Source organism: Condylura cristata, unplaced genomic scaffold (assembly GCF_000260355.1).
Source record: "Condylura cristata isolate star-nosed mole 26May11 unplaced genomic scaffold, ConCri1.0 scaffold00020, whole genome shotgun sequence".
Classification (NCBI taxonomy): domain Eukaryota; kingdom Metazoa; phylum Chordata; class Mammalia; order Eulipotyphla; family Talpidae; genus Condylura; species Condylura cristata.
Genome location: NW_004567121.1, coordinates 5,893,025 through 5,909,224, shown reverse-complemented (window position 1 = coordinate 5,909,224; position 16,200 = coordinate 5,893,025). Strand labels below are relative to the sequence as shown.

The 16,200-nt window shown below is 44.8% G+C and overlaps 1 protein-coding gene across 4 annotated transcripts in view; it reads right to left on the bottom strand.

Moving 5' to 3' along the window:
- Positions 1 to 16,200, bottom strand: part of IL1R2 (interleukin 1 receptor, type II) — a 64,157-nt gene that overhangs the window by 19,197 nt on the left and 28,760 nt on the right. For all 4 annotated transcript variants that reach the window (XM_012727321.1, XM_012727322.1, XM_004686178.2 and 1 more), the window contains exons 2-3: positions 3,299 to 3,420; positions 2,482 to 2,743 (exon numbers count right to left, since the gene is read on the bottom strand). In XM_012727321.1, coding sequence (XP_012582775.1) covers positions 2,482 to 2,743; positions 3,299 to 3,365 — 329 coding nt within the window. In that variant the 5' untranslated portion in view covers positions 3,366 to 3,420. The remainder of the gene's footprint in view (positions 1 to 2,481; positions 2,744 to 3,298; positions 3,421 to 16,200) is intronic.

The window sequence follows — 16,200 nt, the reverse complement described above, 5'->3', positions numbered from 1 at the left end:
TGATTCAGGCAGAAAAACAAAAACCCATTAAGTAGTAGATAAGGTTTAAGGGACTTCTATCTTAGTTGATCTCCACTATAGTAATATTAGTCATAAACTTTGTGCACCTATGTACCTGTTTTTAACCTTGATTGATTTTGGAATGTTATATCTCAGCTAAAGGGCAATACGACCATAAACTGTTCCTAAAAAAAAAAAAAAAAGATAATTGTAATCTCTCAGCACAGTTCCTGTGCTGATGTCATCCCACTGCTTGCTCCTAATGTATAAAATAAACCTCTGCTGAAGGCAGAGCAGGGAGACTTGCACCCAACTCTGACTCCCGTGTCTTCCTCGCTCCCCTTCCCCCCTTCTTTAGGAATCTCCACTTGCCGACGCCTTCCCACCTTAGGGTCCTGCCTCCAGACACCTCAATAGTTGGAGCTGGTCTCCAACAAGAAAGGAAAGCAGAGAGAGAAATAAACAAATATCTGTACAACCATGTTCATAGCAGTGTTATTCATAATAGCCAAAAGACAGAAGCAGTCTTAGTGGCCATCAGTGAATGAATGGTTAAACAAAAAGTGTGTGGAATATTCTTCAGCCTTAAAAAAGATGAAAATTCTGACACATGCAACAACATGGATGAAAACAACATGGAGGTTAAGTGAAAAGAGCCAATCACAAAAAGGCAACTATTATATAGTTTTATGCATATGAGATACCTAAAGCTGTCAAATTCAGAGAGATAGAGTGGTGGCTAGAGTGGTGGGGAGGAATTATCATTTAATGAATATAAAATTTCAGTTTGGGGTAATGAAAAAGAATTCTGAAGATGACTGGTGGTGAACTGTACTGAACTGTACATTTAAAAAGACTTAAAATGCCTGAGACAATAGGAACAAAACAGTAGTCAAAAGGGTAGATTAGGGCCCTCCCTGGTGGCGCAGCAGGTTAGCACTGCACTAAGAAGCTAAAGCCACTTCAGTATGAGTTTGATCCCCGCCCTGGAGGAGATCCACATGGTGCGGCAGACCTCTCCTGACCCGCCCACTGTTCCCCACAGCAGTGTACTTCGCCAATCTGCCTGTTCTGCTCCCCACTCTGTTCCTGGCGAATCCTCTTACCCTCTGCATCTCTGGCCTGTACCCCAGTTCTGTATGAATAAATAAATAAATCTTAAAAAAAAAAAAGTAGATTATATGGTAGTGGGTGGAAATTAGACTTTTGGTGGAGGTTGTAGTGTACAGATATCTATACACCTAAAATATATAATATTATAAACTAATGTTACTTCAATAGAAAAATGTTATAGGGGGCCCTCTCTGGTGGCACAACAGGTTAGGACACAGCACTGCAAGCTGGCCACAAGCCCTGCAGCACAAGTTCAATTCCCACCCTGGAGGTGACCCACATGGCGTGGCAGACCTCTCCTGACCCACCCACTGTTCCCCTCAGCTCCCCACCCTGTCTCTGGTGAAGCCTCTCACCACCCTTGCTCCTCTGGCTTGTACCCCAATTCTGTATGAATAAATAAATAAATCTTTAAAAAGAAAGAAAGAGGGCCCTCCCTGGTGGCGTAGCAGGTTAAAGCACAGCACTAAGAAGCTAAAGCCACTTCCACATGAGTTAGATCCCTGCCTGCCCCGGAGGTGACCACATGGCGTGGCAGACCTCTCCTGACCCGCCCGCTGCTCCCCTCAGCAGTGTACTTCATCGATCTGCCTGTTCTGCTCCTCACTCTGTCTCTGATGAATCCTCTGCATCTCTGGCCTGTACCCCAGTTCTGTATGCATAAATAAATAAATATTAAAAAAAAAGAAAGAAAGAAAAATGTTAGGGACTAAAATGGTAAATCCCATAAATATTAGCACAATTAAAGGGGGCAAAACAACAGGACAAAATATATAAGCAGGATTAGGCCGTGTCAGGTGCTGAGAGTTTCAGCTACAGCTTCCTCCCCCCCCCCCAACCTCCAAGTGGGAGAACATTAAAGTGAGCTTGAGTTCCTCACCTGCACAGCAAGATATTGGACTGACCCATTCATCAGGTCTAAACTCCAATCAGTATTCTTGATCTACTTCTTATATCCCTGCCTTAGGGCTTCAGCAGTGACCCAGCCCACCAAGCCCCTATCCCCCTGGGGTTCACCGTGTAAAGGGGCAAACAAACATTAAATCCCTAACATGTGCATGTCAGATAAAGAAAATGAAGAGCAGGGTGAGGAAGGCGCCCGACATAAGTGCTGCTTTAAGTCAAGTGGCTCAAAAGGAGCTCTTCACAAAGGTGATGTTTGAACAAACTCTTCAACACAGGAAATAAGGCAGCCTTGACATGGCCTGGGAGGGGGATCTCGGTAGGCGTCTAGGCTCTCCGAAGCATGCAGCATCTCAGGTAGATTCTCACCAGAGCAGTGAGTTTGAGATCCAGGCCACAGCTGAAGAACTACGCCAAGCCCATTCTGCCTATGCCTGTCTCCTCCCCTCTCCTAGAGACGCTTACCTGACAGTGCAGATGTAGGTACCAGAGTCCTCCTGTGAGACTGGCAGCATCCAGAGCGCACCATCCTGCACCCGCACTCGTGTCTGTTCCTCTGGGATCATCCCAGCAGAATCGTTTTTACGCCAGGTCAAGGTGATGTGGGTGGTGGCCGAGTCCCACCACCAACTTCGCACCTGGGGGCACCTCAGGATCACAGGTTCCCCTTCCACTTTGAAGTAACTTTTGAAATGCTTGCCATGAAATTGGCAATTTCCTGCAGTCACTGGTGGGCAGAGAAACTGCCATCAGTCTTTGGGTCCTGCTGCAGGACTGCCCTCTGCCTTGTGCCTCTAAAACCATGGTTTGCACCTTAGGGGCCCTGTAAGTCCTACTGTTACGAGTTCCAAACTACCAGATAACTTCAGGGCTATTATCAATCCCAATTTTCATGCTGTGGAAAAAGTGAATCCGGTTCACATGATGATGAAAAAAACAGTTTAAAAATTTGACCGTATTTTTCACTTGTTAACACTTTGTCATTATAAGCAGATCCTAGATATGTACAGATAGAAAAGGCTTATTTCTGATGGGATTGATGATTAAAATCCAAAGGCACCTCCGATTAAGGAAAAAGCACCCTGGCTTCACACTTTAGTTAGGAATGAGGGGTGTGTAGTAATCACCCAAGAAGGTGGGTAAGAGGAACCATCTGTTGCTTCTCAAGGTGTGAATAGGCACATCTTACTTTCTGATAACAAAAACCTCACTAGATAAACAAGTGCTTTCCCCAGAGAGGCTGCTGGCAGGCCCTTTCCAGTAAAAAAAAATCACTTCTTACCTCTGGGTTCTGCAGGCTGAAGAACAAAAGCAGAAACACCCATTACCAGCATGAACAAGATAAACATTGTTTCTGACAACTTCCGGAGGACACAGGAAGTAGACAGCTCAGGTCCTGGTGGTCTAAAGGAAAAGACAGAGGGGTCACTGGAGCCTGTTAGAGGGTGGTCCCCAGGATAAGGGGAGTGTCTGTGTTCCCTGCCCCACCCAAATGAGGGTGGAGCTGAGCAGGAGGGAAGAAGCTGGAGAGGGGATGGAGGAAGAAAGGATGGAGAGCCAGGAGACCTGAAGGAGGCAGAGAGACATGTGAAGAAGCTACGTTTGCCTATTGGTCTGGACTGGTTGAAACAGATGTGAGTGAGAGACCTGTGGGGAGGCTACCAATGGCAGCCAAAAACTCTTGATTTTGACTTTGCTCTTTTCCTCCCAGAGTTGTCTGGCTGTTTCTGAGCCTGTTCTATGGGTCCCCGCGGGAGGTGCTTTAGACTTGGGGTGGGCCTTTGGGCCTTGCTCTGAGCCAATCCCATTTGGGTGGACTTTTACCCATGAGGGCATGGGTAACTTGGGTGTTTGATTTAGAGACTTTTATCTCTTCTGAATTGTACATTCATTGTATTCAAGTTCCTTTCCATTAAAGGTCTTCTCCATATACCACATTGCAATCAGCTATTGTATCAACTAACCATAATCACAACAAGGCTGCTTCACAAATCATGCCAAAACCAAGAGGCTTAAAATAACATTTATTCTGGTTCACAGCTCTGCGGTCAGGAGGAAATCAGCTGAGCTCCAAATTATCTGACTTAGGCTTAGCTCCACATTTTAGGTGGGATCCAACCATGTGTCCCTCTTCCTGCTTGGACTGGTGAGCTACCCGGGAGATGATCTCGTGCAATGGCAAAGTCACAAAAAATGTGGGCAAAAGCATCGAGGCCTTGCTCAGAAGAAAGTCACCCTTGTCTGCCCACATTCCATTGGCCAGAGTAAGTCATGTGACCAAAACTGCCAGCAGTGGTGTGGGAAAATAACCCCCACATCTAGTGGGAAGGGCTGCAAGGTTACACAGGCAGGCTGAGAAATGTGAGCAAACATGCCACACGGGTGGCCACGCCTGTATCTTGTCTGACTCCCCACGGGAATGACAGCTTTGAGAAGTCCAGACTTATTCATAGCCATCATGACCTAGGTTATGCCCTGTTCCAGAATGTACCAGGGATGTTTGTCTGAAAGTCTACCAGAGTTGGGAGTGACACATGAATCCAGAAAAAAAATCTGTCACCGATGCCCTTGTAGGAATCTTGGTTGTCCCCTGTTCCCGGACAGGTATCGTTATAAATCGCTCACAGAAACCAAGATGACTCCTAACTGGCCAGGGCAGGGTTGACAAACTAAGGAAGTGACACTTGAGCTGTAGAAACGCCCCTCAGTCTAATGTTCAGAAACCACTGGAAGCACAGATGCAGAGCCGCTTCCACAGGGAGCTCCGCCTCTCTTGAGAAGCCAAATTGGGTAGTGAAGGATTTGATATGTTCCCTCAGCTACATGGGCTTCATAAATGTCTGAAACAAAAGTATGTTCTGTAACATTACCCCTATCCTCCCTTGGAGTCCCAGGCCACTTGGCCAGTGTAAAGAACGGATCAAGAATGTGCATTAGCTCATCATGTCTCCAATTGTATTCGTCTCAGCCAGAATCACTAGTTCTCCAGCAAAGACATGAAAGAAGTAGGAGTAAATCTACTGTATATAACCAAGGTCACTTGTTGGAATAAACGAGTGGCATCAGCAACGCTGCTATAGGAACTAGTGTAGCAATACAGCTACTGTGCTAAATACTGAACACTCACTGTTTCGTTCCCCCCATGATGTGAACAGCCTGTTAAGTGTACAATGTCAGAAGAGATCAACGTGTTTAACTAATACCTTACAGTTAGCAAGCAAAGGTTAAAGTTCAAACTCAAGACGACTGATTTACTCTCTGTGACAGATGCTTCTCACTTCCTCATCTAGTATCTCTCCTCAATGACAGAATCCTTAACTCTTAACTGGAGACCTTATCATTCCACACAGGCTACAATCCTATTTTCCCTTGCCATTAGAGGTGGTTATGTGACAAAACTGGCCAACCAAAGATAAGTGGACATGTTGCATGATCCTGCCAGGCTGTCTATTCAAGTCTCCTTAAAAGGCTAAAAATTCTCCCCAGTCTTCCTTCCTGCTGGCTCAGTAGCTACAGTTGCTGCACTTAGCTGCCATTGTGGATCACAACGTACTGGCCATCTGTTGAAAGGGTGAGGAGACAAGAGAAGAACTTGAGTTTTACGGGGTCTCACGAAGCTATCCTCTCATCCTGCACCACCTGCTTTCATGTGTGCTTCCTTTGCAGCACCACAAACCTGAGTCTGTGGCCTTTCTACAGTTTTTTTTTTTTTTAAAGATTTATTTATTTATGCATACAGAACTGAGGTATAGGCCAGAGGTGCAGGGGCAGCGAGAGGCTTCACCAGAGACAGAGTGAGGAGCAGAACAGGCAGATCGATGAAGTACACTGCTGAGGGGAGCAGCAGGCAGGTCAGGAGAGGTCTGCCACGCCATGTGGTCTCCTCCGGGGAAGGCGGGAATCGAACTCATGTGGAGGTGGCTTTAGCTTCTCAGTGCTGTGCTTTAACCCGCTGCGCCACCAGGGAGGGCCCTTTCTACAGTTTTTAACAGGGGGCCAGGGGCCTGGGGGGTGAGTCTTAGCAGGTACTATCAGTATTCTTTTCTCAGTGGTCATCTTTCTGATACTCACTTGTTTCAAGTAAACTATTTCTCTAATTGGTTCCAATTAATCAAAGGCAAGAGAAACTGTTCATTCTACAGTCAGATGAAAGCACCCATTCCCCCTCCCCCAAAGTACAGATTCAGGCTTATGCCTCAAATGATGTGAAGATTTGCAATCATATCTAAAATTGCTTTTCCACCAGAAAGTCTGGCCATGTCCTCTCAAGAGCAACAGCTAGCTAAAGCTTCCCAGAGCTACAGAGCTAGCAGAGCTTCAAATCTAGTCTCATTGTTTTCTTCTTTGGATGATGCAACTAAGTGGAACACGAGCCTTCTTCTCAAATTCACGAGTCCAGTCAGGGTGAGAAGTAGAGATGTTCCAGTGAGGATCCTGTCCCAGTGGAACAAAATCCTAACCTGTTTCAGCCTCCATAGCCACTTCCCATCCACCACACCCCCACCCTCCCCAGGGTGTCCCTGGCCAAGGGAATTGTCTTGGTCTCGTTCCCTGGACTTCAGCAAAATAGCAGCTTTACTCGGACCTCGCCAGGAAATGGTTTTCAGATAATTAAACCACAACCACATAGTAGCAATCATTTCCAATCACTACAACCTCAAAAAAGTTGGAACGAAGATTGCCATCATGTGGGAAATAGTCTTTGGCAGGCCTTGAGGGGGAAAAAAAAAAGTTTTGCAGCAAAATAGCTATCCCTCCTGCCCACTTTCGTTAAATTTATGTTTAAATTACAGATAACTTGACATTTCTACTTAAATAGGAGTTGACCCTTGTCCTGGAAGGAGGAAATGTCAAGAGGAGCTCATTCCACACCTCTGAGTTACACTGCTGCCCATAGTTTAGTATCGAATAGCTGTGTTGCACCATAGTCAATGAAAGAAAACAGAGGAAAAGGATGAAGATCAAGGCTAGGAAAACAACAGAAAAAGGGTGAAGAGTTTAGGGAGGAGAAGGAACAGTGAGGTGGGAAGAGCTGAGGGTGCAACGTGGAGCCAGACAGGCAGAGCTGCACCAGTGCAGCCACGGGGAACTGTTCACGTCTCCCGTCACTAGACACCTACCTTCTGCGCAGCATGCACATCTAGCCCGCCTATTTAATTGAATTCTTAAAAATTCCACTAGATTTTGGGTCCTCCCTGGTGGCGCAGCAAGTTAAAGCACAGCACTAAGAAGCTAAAGCCACTTCCACATGAGTTCGATCCCCGCCTGCCCCGGAGGTGACCCACACGGCACGGCAGACCTCTCCTGACCACCCGCTGCTCCCCTCAGCAGTGTACTTTGTCAGTCGGCCTGTTCGGCTCCCCACTCTGTCTCTGGTGAAGCTTCACACAGCCCTGCACCTCTGGCCTGTACCCCAGCTCTGTATGCACAAATAAATAAATCTTTTAAAAAAAAAAAATTCCACTATACTGCAAAGTTGAAAGAGCAGTATAACACTAGTATTATTTCACCTAGGTTCACTCATTGTTAATATTTTGCTCCATTTGCTTTATTCTCACTCTCTCTCTCGCTCCTTGCCTCTTTCCCTAGCTCTCCAAGAGCTGTCGTCACGCTTTACCCATCAATATTTTAGACTCCAAATAGCCCACAAAATCAGTGAACTATAGCTCCAGAAATGAGTTGTTAAGTACTTAAGAGGCATAACAGTTTTTTCTATACTGAATTTGAATATATTTGGTCTGTTTTTTCCTACTATGTATTTCTAATATGTATTTTAGTAAGTAAAATCTGCTAGTGAGAAATAACATGTCCATTTTGGGTCTCAAAAATCAACATAATTCTTTCTAAATCTGTTTAGAAGCCCAACAACAATAAAAGGCTAATTGCGCTGCATCCATTCAATACTCAGCAACAATGACAGAGAATCAACTGCTCTGTATGAAACACCTGAGAGAATTTCACAGAAAGTAGAGTGAGAACACCTTGGAGATGGAATTCAAACTTACATACAGAAATGTCCTCAAAACCTTAAGTGTACAGTTTAATGAACCCAGACCAAGATAAAGAACATTTCCAGCATCTCCAAAGCTCCCTTTTGTCTATTCCCGGGAAATGCTTTACCCACCCAAGATAAGTAACCATTACGTAACTTTTACTACTATGAATGAGTGTGTCTGTTCTTTCAAGAGTATCCTGAAATAAGGTGCTCTTCCATGTCTGGTTTCTTTGTTACTACATTTGTGTGAGATTCACTCCCTGTTGTGTTGTGTAGCAGCAGTTCATTCTTTCTCTGTGCTGAGAAGTTGAATATATCTGGCTTTAGTTCACCATGAAAAGCAAGCATTTCTGTCCCATCCCCACCTTGTTTCTGGAAGTTTCTAGAGAACTCTTCACTGATGAGTCAGGTGATACAGTCACCCAAAACACAAAACAAGGGGCAGGTCTTGAATATTAATGACATGAGATAGCTATGGGGTTTATGCATCTCACTTAATCACCTCCAATTTTTAAAATCAGATTCCTAAAAGCTTAAACATGTTTCCCATAAACATGTTTTCCACACATGTTGTAAAAATAGCTTCTGAAATCCATGGGAAAATAAATATTTACAGAAAATTTAGAAATGTTTTCAAATTTGAAGCTGAAACAATATAAAAAGTATTAGAACGAACTCACTGGAATGTGCAGAAAGTTAAGAGTTGGGGAACAGGGAAGACCTTATAGGGTCAGATACAAGAAAGAGATGACTGGATTTGTGGCAACTTTTGTTGGAAAAGGTACTGCAGAATCTTGATGGGTTGTCCACAAAAGATTCTTGTGCTAGAAGAGAGAGAAGCTAGCCTCCTCCTCCCCACTCCCAGCCCTCACCCCATTTAAGGGAATTCAGAGTAGCGTGGTGAGGTGGTTTCTCGTATGCTTGAAGCTCAGCACCTCCACATTGTTGACCCTCCTGGTGCTCAGGCTTACTGGAGGCCCATCAGTGGCAGAACCAGCATGGAGCCACATTGGGTTGAATCTCCAAGGAACATACTTGGAGAGGTTAAAACTTGGTTCCACCAAAATCTACATACTCTCTGTATATTTTACTTCCTGGAACAAGTGTCCTCTCTAAAATCACCCTTTTCCTGTCAAAACTTTTGAACCCAATCAAATTCTGTCCCAAGAACCATAAAGTAATGACATCTCGATAGATTGACCCAATTCATCTTTCACTCACTGAAATCCACTGCGCTGGAATCTACTGTTCACACTTTCCACTCCAGGTAAAGCCTAAGTTACCGAAAGCCCCCTGCAGCCTGGGCCTGCAGCCAAAGAACAACCTTCACCTGCCTTGTGCTTTAGGCCCTCCTGCAGGCTAACCCACCAGATGACTCCTCTAGCCCAGAACAGTTGCCAACCTCTTCCAAAATGCCTCTCCACTGCAAATCCACCAAGATTCAAATCCTATGACTGATCTTTGCATAAGCAGAACGCATTGCTCAGCACCACTCTAAAGGGCAAAGCTCCTGAGTCATAGTGCTCATCATCCACCTACAAGCAGGAAAAATTGGAAGCAGATTCAGACACATTAAGTAACTTACCCAAGGCCACAGAACTAATGGAATGATAAAGGAGGGTGCAAAGTTGAGTCTGTGTAATCTTCAGTCTTCGTACTTGTTTTCTGCTTTGTAGAAATATCAGATCCCAGAGCTAGAGAAGTCCCCAGAAGTCACGAACTTGGCAGCCCACCCAAATAGTTTTCTCAAACCCAGCAGCCTCCACAGGATAGTCAAGGTTACTCCTCCTGAGAGGGACACTTCCAGGCCTAGGATGTACTCACCATTAGAAACTTCACTGTCACTTTGAAATCAAATTTACCCCCCTCTCACCTCTACACATTGACCAAATTCTACCTTGGGAGAAAATTCAGAAGTCTACCTGGACCTTTCAACAGTCCTGGGAGTTATGTGAACAGTATGTGGATGTCAGAGCCTGACAACACGTGTGAGTCCAGCCTCCCTTTCATGCCAGTTGGATTACTATGAGTGGGCAGGTTTTGCTGCTTCTGTGGGCTCAGCCTGCCAGGTGAAGTGGCTGGAATCTGGCACACAGCACAGGAGGTCTAGTGGCATGTAACATGTAAGGAGGGCAGCAAAGTGCCACAATGAACACACACTCACAAATGATCACTGTTGCCAGCAAATTATAGAATGCCAGAAATTCAGGGAGATAAATAACTGCCTCAAGAATACATACCTGGATGAGTTGAGTGAGAGCTCAGAGCTTTGACTGCATTCTGCCCAACCCCTGCTAAGGCCCATCACTCAGCCTGAGAACTTAGTCAATAACTTAGCTAACAGCAGTTATTATACTAAAAAAGGTGTTTGACTTTCCCTAATAAAATCCCTGGTGGTGCGGTGGGTTAGCGCACAGCACTGCAAGCTAGCTGCAGCCTCTTCAGTGCAAGTTCAATGTCCAGCCCTGGAGGTGACCCACATGGCACAGCAGACCTCTCCTGACCCGCCTGCTGCTCCCTTCAGCAGTGTACCTCATCAATCTGCTTGTTCTGCTCCCTACTCTGTCTATGGTAAATCTTCTCACCCTCTTCACCTCTGGCCTATACCCCAGTTCTGTATGCATAAATAAAGAAATCTTGAAAAAAAATACACTTATATGGACAAATCCATATTACAGAAGTATGCTTAGTAACATGTAAACACAAATCGCACACACATGCCTTCAAAGCCTGCCATGGAATTCTAGTATTTTCATTCACACTGACAGGTTAGTGGTAGATACAAAGAAAAATATGATCAGATGTGAGGCAGCTCTTGTTGAAAAATGTACCACAGAACATTTGATGGGTTGTCCACAAATTATTTTTGTGCTTGAAAAGTCTTGGTACACCTCTGAGGGGGTTCTCCCCACCTCCAATCATATCATATGTGATGTGTCATGTGGCTGTCTAGCCCAGTCTATCTAGGTTATTGAATTTTTTGGCCTACAGTTTTCCTTTATTATCTTTTTTTCCTGGAAAATATTCCCACCTACAATAGTTTGTTATTGAGGTAGGGGGAGTGTCACAGAAGGCAGCAGCTTGCCCCAGCCCTGTGTCCGGTATGTCCACTTAAGCAGATAAATGTCAAAAGAAGAAAAAAGCAATTTTTATTTATACCATGTGGGGAAATCTCTTACCACAAGACCAGGCTTTAGCCTGGATTTTCCACAGAATCAAAAAAAAAAAAAAATCTCATCAAGAAAACTTTTGCTCTACTCTGGGACTGGGGCAAATTTTCTGTTTGCATACTTTCCCTCTCTGGCTTCTCTCAGTTTTTGGACATCTCAGCCAACTTGCTCCTTGATGGCGAAATCACCATGAAGCCCGGGGACCTGAAACCCCGCTTCCGTCCAGCTGACGTAGCGACAATGCGGTAGACAGCTCCTGGTCACCAACCTGGTCCTATTCTACTGCAGGGCACACACAGGAGTCCTCCTCTCCACACCTGACATGAGGCAGGGCCACCTGACTGGGAAGGGCTACAAAAACGGAAGTGGAAAGGACATGCATTTATTCCAGAGCCACAAATGGCCAAGCTGGCACCCTAACTTCCAGGCCTCATTCTTTCCCTGGCACTGTAAGCCCTGAACCCTCCTGGCTAGAAGACTGAGCTCTGGTGCCATCCACGGACTCACTTGGTCCTGCATATCTGTTTCTACTTCTTTTATTTTTTTAAAAAGATTTATTTATTTATGCACACAGAACTGGGGTACAAGCCAGAGGTGCAGGGGCAGTAAGAGGATGCACCAGAGACAGAGTGGGGAGCAGAACAGGCCACCTGAACAAGCAGCGGGCAGGTCAGGAGAGGTCTGCCGTGCCTTGTGGATCACCCTAGGGGCGGGCGGGGATTGAACTCATGCTGAAGTGGCCTTAGACTCCCAGTGCTATGCTCCAACCCACCGCACCACGAGGGAGGGCCCTGTTTCTCCTTCTTTTAAAGAAGAGAAACACTTACCTCCCACGTCAGCACTAAGGTGTAGACAGTCTGAGTCCAATTTATGGCCTTTGACAGTTCTCTTTTACAAATGACCTCAAGTGGCTGTGATGTGCCATGACGGTGTGATATTACTGACACATGACAGTGACAGCACGAGGAAGAAATAAACTTGTGTTATTAAACTACTAACAAGTTTTAGCTAATAGTCTCAGTATAACTAGGCCAGAATGCACAATAATAGAGAATCAGAACATTCTATCTGCCTTCTGTTGCCGTGCAACTACTTTCTACAAACTCAGTGACTTAAAACCACGCCCACTTATTAGCTCACTTTGTTACAGGATTTCTGGGCTCAGCTGAATGGAGCCTTTCTACTCCGGATTTCACAGACTGATATCAAAGCTCAGAGCTCTGCAGTAGAACTCCGATTCTGAGGCCCCCACTTTCTTGATATACCAAGGTCAATCTTAGGGGCACAAAGAGGCCACTCATCATTTTCCATCATGTCGCCCTCTCCACAACATGACAGTTTGTTTCTTCAAAGCCTATGAAACAAGAAGATGCTTCCTATGGTCTTCTTTTTGACTACCTTCAAGTCAAATAATGGAGAACTAAATCACACCTGCAGACTCCTTCATCTTTGCCATTTGAGGTCACCTAGCTGTGGGAGTAACAGAGCATTATAGTCATATAGACCCTCTTGTTCAGGGGGAGGGGATTATAGAAGTCATGAGTTTGGTGGGAGCTTAGAATTTTGCCTCCCACAGACATTTAAGAAAGTAAATGTTAAGTCCAATGAATATTAGCTCCAGAAAAGTTAGGCTCCATCTAAAACTTCATATTAACTTTTCCTAGATCCTAAATAAAAGAAACTTGTCCTGAATATTCTAAAGTCTTCTAGCATGGGTTGCTAGACTTAAGCAGACTGTTTGGCCACCATGATTGCTATCCGCAGTTCTACATTCCTCTACGAAGTTCAGAACTGCCCTTCAGAAACCGGCTCACCAGTCATAGGAGCCAAACCTCACCAGGTGCTTTTTAACCTGATCAAGAGCATAAAGTTTGATCACCATGTGAAGGTTCTGCATCATGAGGTGACTTGAGGGGCATGTATCTTTAAGACTGGTTTATCTTTGAATTAAGTAGTAGATACCTACATGGTGTAAAAACAGAGATAATATTTAATCTCTGTGGTTTCTAAATTTTGCTGCCTGAACCTCATAATCTGGTGACAGTGATGGAGAAGATGACGGTGGTGCTGAGGGCTGTTAACTTAGATGACACTTATTGAACATCTTATATGCCAGGCACTGGGTTAAGTCTTGATATGCCTAATTCTTCTAATATTTTATGAGCTACCCACTATTATTTTCATTTAAACATGAAGATATTGAGGCTTACCAAAATTAAAGAATTCCTCCAAGGAAACACAAATAGAAGGAGTGGCACCAGGATTTGACACTTGGCTCTTTAACTTAGGGTTTGGGGTACCATATTGTCAGGAATTGTCAAATCACAGTCTGGGGATTATAGGTTAATTCAACTTGTAAATATGTATTATTCATCTAGAAAGTTGGCATTATTTTTCACTGAATGTCTTTTCTGAGGAAGAAGCTTATTATAACTGGCCAGAGGCCATAACACTCACAGCCTCACAGACTTGACTTACTGCATTTCCCTTGAATACACTAATCTTTAAATCCCCAATCGAGTCCAAGTACTCTTAAATTCCCTCTTATCATCTCATGAAACATTTGGGAAGCATGAGTCATTTCCAGAGATTTTTAAAATCAGCAAGAACCTCTGCTTTCTAATCTTTCCTTTCCCCTGATAAATGAAACCAATGCCTGGAGACATGAAGTTTTGTATATAAATTGCACAGGGAGTTAATAGCCAGATTTTAAACTGGGCTCTTCTGGCCCACAAACAAGTGTCACAGTCCTTTACAAACTTCCTTCCTGTTTATATGACTGGTAAGTCAATGCTTATTCATCTAATAAGAATCATCAAATAAAGATCAATCAGATTCAGAGTACAAATTTTGAAGGAAAAAATAAGTCCCTGCAAAGTTTCTAAAGTATGAGACAGTAAGGAGGTTAAGGACTGGAGTGAGGAATGCTGTCTGTATTGTTGATGCCTGGAATTTCTTGGCAAGCTCTAAGAACCACTGGTGCCTAGACCCCACCTCTCAAAGTTCTGATACAATCTGTTCTAGATATGGGAATTCTTTAAGTTCCTGAATGTTTCTGATATTCAGCTCAGATCTGAACACTACTGGAACAGGGACTCTGTAATAGCAGAGTTTCAATATCGCCTGCATCATTGCTTTTCTTGTGGCCCCACTGGGTTTGAAAGTCCTTCAGTTGACCTCAGCCATTCTATATCCTTTTCTTACCTCTTTCTGATTCCTTTCTCTCTCCTCCTTTAAGCAACACTCGTTTGTAGATGAACAACAAAATTGCAGGAAGGCTGAGGTCAAGTTTTAGACACTAATTTACTCGTATGCTCCTGGTCCTATTTATATTTCCTATTTCTCCATGTTAGTTGACTATTTCTTATTTCAGGCTGCCACATCCCTAACATTCCTGGAAAACTCAATGGAAACTCTGTGAGTTGTCTTGAAAGTGGCCCCCAAAGTCTCTTATCTTAAAATAATTCCTTCATAGGACAGGAACCCTCTTTTTTTTTTTTTTAAAGATTTATTTATTTATTCATATAGAACTGGGGTATAGGCCAGAGATGTGGAGGGTGAGAGGATTCACCAGAGACAGAGTGGGGAGCAGAACAGGCAGATCGACAAGTACACTGCTGAGGGGAGCAGCGGGGGGTCAGGAGAGGTCTGCCACGCCATGTGGTCACCTCCGGGGCAGGCGGGAATCGAACTCATGAGGAAGTGGCTTTTAGATTCTCAGTGCGGTGCTTTAACCTGCTGCGCCACCAGGGAGGGCCCGGAACCCTCTTTTTATTTCCCAAGGAAGTGGTTCTTAGAGTGTGGTTCCCAGACCAGAACATCAGCATCACCTGGGAACATAGTAGAAAACCAAGTTCTCAGGCCTGTCTCACACAACTACTGAGTCAGAAATTCTGGGTGGATCCAACAGCCTATGTTTGGCAAAGTCCTCTAGTGATGCTGATGGAGACACGAGTTTGGAAGCCTTTGACAAGGCCATTGATATAACCAAGTGTCCCCCTCACAGAAGGCAGGTAAAGACAACTGTATGCCTCACTTCTCTCAAGCTGTTGCCTGAGCCCCACACAGCCATCCAGGGGTGGGGGGTTGGGGGGAATAGGGAGTGGGGATCCTTCTGGATCACTCAGGTGTGTGTTGTCAACAGTTGGGCTTTGGAGGTTGGGATGGAAGGGATGGCCTGTGGACAGGCCTGGAACAGCCAACTGGTAGCAAATGGAGTCAAGAATATGCTCATAGCTTCCTCAACCACTAAACAAGCTTCGTTTTTTGCCTTCTATGATGACCAGAGAGACTAAAAAATGGGAAAGTAAGATATAAATCAAGTCAACAAGACTGGGCCCTCCCCGAAGGCACAACGGGTTAAAGCACAGCACCATGAAGCTGTCCACAGCCACTGCATCACTGAGTTCGATCTACTGCCAGGGAGATGACCCATGTTGTGTGGCTGATCTCTCCTGTCTTGCCTGTTGCTCCCCTCAGCAGGTGTTTCAGTTGATCTGCCTGTTCTGTTCCTTACTCTGTTTCTGAATCCTCTCAACCCCCACACCCCTGGCCTGTACCCCAGTTCTTATATGCATAATGAATAAATCCTTTTAAAAACTAAAACAAAATAAACAAGACTGTAATAGAGGCTTATACATGGGCTGGTGGAAAGAAACCCACTGTCCTCGGGAAGGAGAGTTGAGTGATTCAGTCAGAGGAAGGTGAGCTTGGTGGGGAAGGTAGACTCTGAGAGGGAAGCCGGCAGGATCCCACCACAGAGCTGGGACACTGGGAGGTTAAAAGTTCAGGTCACTCAACTGTCTCAGTTTACAGAGGAAGAAACAGATGATGAACCTTGACTAAGATCACACCTGGCTAGAGACGAAGCTGAGCTGGGACTAAGGGGTAGATAACCCCTGAGGAACTCAGTTTCCAGAAAAGGAAGGTCCCCAAAGGATGTAGGACTCAGAAAAGGAAGGTCCCCAAAGGATGTAGGACTACATGTAGGTAGTAACTGGTAACCAGACACCACTATGT